Here is a 2,367-nt window from a genome sequence, read left to right as displayed (position 1 = left end):
TTGTGAGAGGAAAATGACCCCGCGATTACTGATGTATTGATTTGTTTACACACTTTTATGAAGGAATATTGGATTTCCTTGCATGCAGTAACTTCTTTACATCTAGTGACTGGATATCTATTTACTGGATCAATTATTCTGATATAACTTCGGGGTGATGACTGATGGATGTTCTGTTTAAGGAGTTTTCTTCATGGCCTGTACCGCGTTGAAGCTTTCGGATGTAGAAGTTTCATAAGAGAATGGGGATGTTAGAGGAATCATTAGCTTGGCTAGAGTATACTATGTCAGAGTTTAACAACCAAACCAGCCAGGGAGAATGGAATTGCCAACTAATAAGATATCCATGGACTTTAATAATCTCTTTATTAATCATGATGGTGATAATGTCTGCAGGCGTTCTAGGAAACGTTCTTGTTTGCGTCAGTATGTATACCTGTCGTTCCTTACGAACTGCCAACAATGCTCTTTTGTTGAACTTGGCTGCTGCTGATCTTTTAGCTAGTTTCCTTTTCACACCGCTACTCTTTACGCTCGTCATTCAATCGTTGGTGTCGCACGAAGCAGTTATGCCGCGGTCTTTGTGTGTTTTACAGGGCTGGTTGCGGTTCGTTTGCAGCGCAGTTCAGCAGATCACGTTATCGTCGATAAGCGCTCAGCGGTATGCGGCTATTGTTCACCCACTGAAGCGCAAAGGTACCAAAGAGCGTGTCTTAGCTGCAGTAGTAATATCGTGGTTAATAAGTGTGTCCATTTCCATAGCGGCAATCTATCTGCATTCTTCGCCAATTTATGAATTATGTCCTTGTAGTTTACATCCTGGGACACCAACAAACTTAGTTGACATGTACCTCCTAGGCCCACTTGGTACGGTATCCTTCATTGTAGTCATATCCTTTTACGCCATGATATTCCGAACTGTCAGGAAACATGTTAAAGAAAAAAGAGGTTCATCACTTGAACCGAGCCGTACTGCCAACAAGAGAACTTTGGCATTTACCTGCTGTAGTATTTGCGGATTCAGAGCAGGCATGAAATCGAATGTTGTTGCACCAATTGATGGAAATAGCTCTATAGGATTGCCTAGACACGATCTTCTGCAGGGTAGTAGCTCCGTTGAATCAACTGAAAGACAACACACAAGAAACATGTCTGTGCCTGAAATAGCAGACAATACATCTATAAAGCATGGTGTGACTGATACAGAAAACAATTTAATGCCTCACGAGTCTATAGACCATGATCATGAACCTTCCATACTGCTGGATGATCAAGAGTTAGACAGAGCTGTTCACTTCTCAAGTGAAGCAGCAGATAATAGAGAAACTCGGAAGTATTCTTTATCATCATTAGAAACCAACAATGATATGAATACAGAAAGAAATGATTCTGAACAGGACACAATTGTCAGCAAATGTCGGGCAAATACAGAGTGTGGGACTGATAAATCTGATGATAGTCAATATCTTAAGCGCGAAAAGCTTGAGGATACGCCAGTGTTGGACATTAAAAAGAGTGAACCGCGAGTTGGTGAGCATGCGGCGAAAATAGGAGACAACTTCATTTCAGAGAAAAGCTTAAATTCCCCGGTCCAAGTTGAAGATGTCCAAGACAACAGAGGATCTCCTAATGTTCTCCGAGATATTAACCCAGAAACTGCCTCATCGGTTGAGGGAAAGGGCGTTTTGACCAATAAGAACAGAGTATGGCTAGCCAGTGAAATCTTAGTGGGTGCTTCCAGTTCCATCCAAGATTCTACAGTGGTGACACAAGAACTATCAACAAAGATTTGTGGTGACGTCTGTATGATGAACCCGAGATCAAAAGAAAGAGGAAGACGAAAAATCGAAGCAAAGACCGCCAAAAGGGCATTGTTCATTATCGCTGCTTTTATTATCTGTTGGTTTCCTATGAATATCGTAACTTACGTTGAAATCATGAAGGATCTTCCGGTAGAAGTCAAGATTTTGTTTCTGTCCGTTTCGTTTCTGAGCGCTGTTATTAATCCTATCATCTATACATTCATTAACACGGCATATAGGAACGAGTTTAAACGACTCCTAAGGAAGATATGCCACAGATGACTTAAACTGATTGAACTTGATCAGTTGACTTTGATTAAAACGGCTGCATAACATGAATATCATCAGTGCTAATAAGCGTGTTAGGGGTGGTCAAAATGTTAAATTAAATCAATTGTCACAATATCTTACAAATCCTACCTATCATGCTAGTAATTAATCTCGATTATTTGTAGTCTGTGCGTTGACATTTAGATAATTGGTGTGATAGCAGAGGGGAAATGAAAGAACACGATGACGAAATGAAGTGCTTTTGAAAGGCCGTAAGATTTAGCAAGCGTAGGGT

The 2,367-nt window shown here is 40.7% G+C and overlaps 1 protein-coding gene across 1 annotated transcript; it reads left to right on the top strand.

Moving 5' to 3' along the window:
• Positions 1 to 242: 242 nt before the first annotated feature.
• Positions 243 to 2,084, top strand: LOC129256503 (tyramine receptor 1-like). Its single transcript, XM_054894689.2, has one exon. The coding sequence runs from the start codon at positions 243 to 245 to the stop codon at positions 2,082 to 2,084; it is 1,842 nt and encodes a 613-aa protein (XP_054750664.2).
• Positions 2,085 to 2,367: the final 283 nt, after the last annotated feature.

The sequence above is a fragment of the Lytechinus pictus genome, chromosome 3 (genome assembly GCF_037042905.1).
Source record: "Lytechinus pictus isolate F3 Inbred chromosome 3, Lp3.0, whole genome shotgun sequence".
NCBI lineage: Eukaryota > Metazoa > Echinodermata > Echinoidea > Temnopleuroida > Toxopneustidae > Lytechinus > Lytechinus pictus.
This window is presented reverse-complemented; position numbering and strand designations above follow the sequence as displayed.

What these genes read in the sequence shown, in the direction of transcription:
- LOC129256503 (XM_054894689.2), top strand. Translation starts at nt 243, where the DNA reads ATGGGGATGTTAGAGGAATCATTAGCTTGGCTAGAGTATACTATGTCA.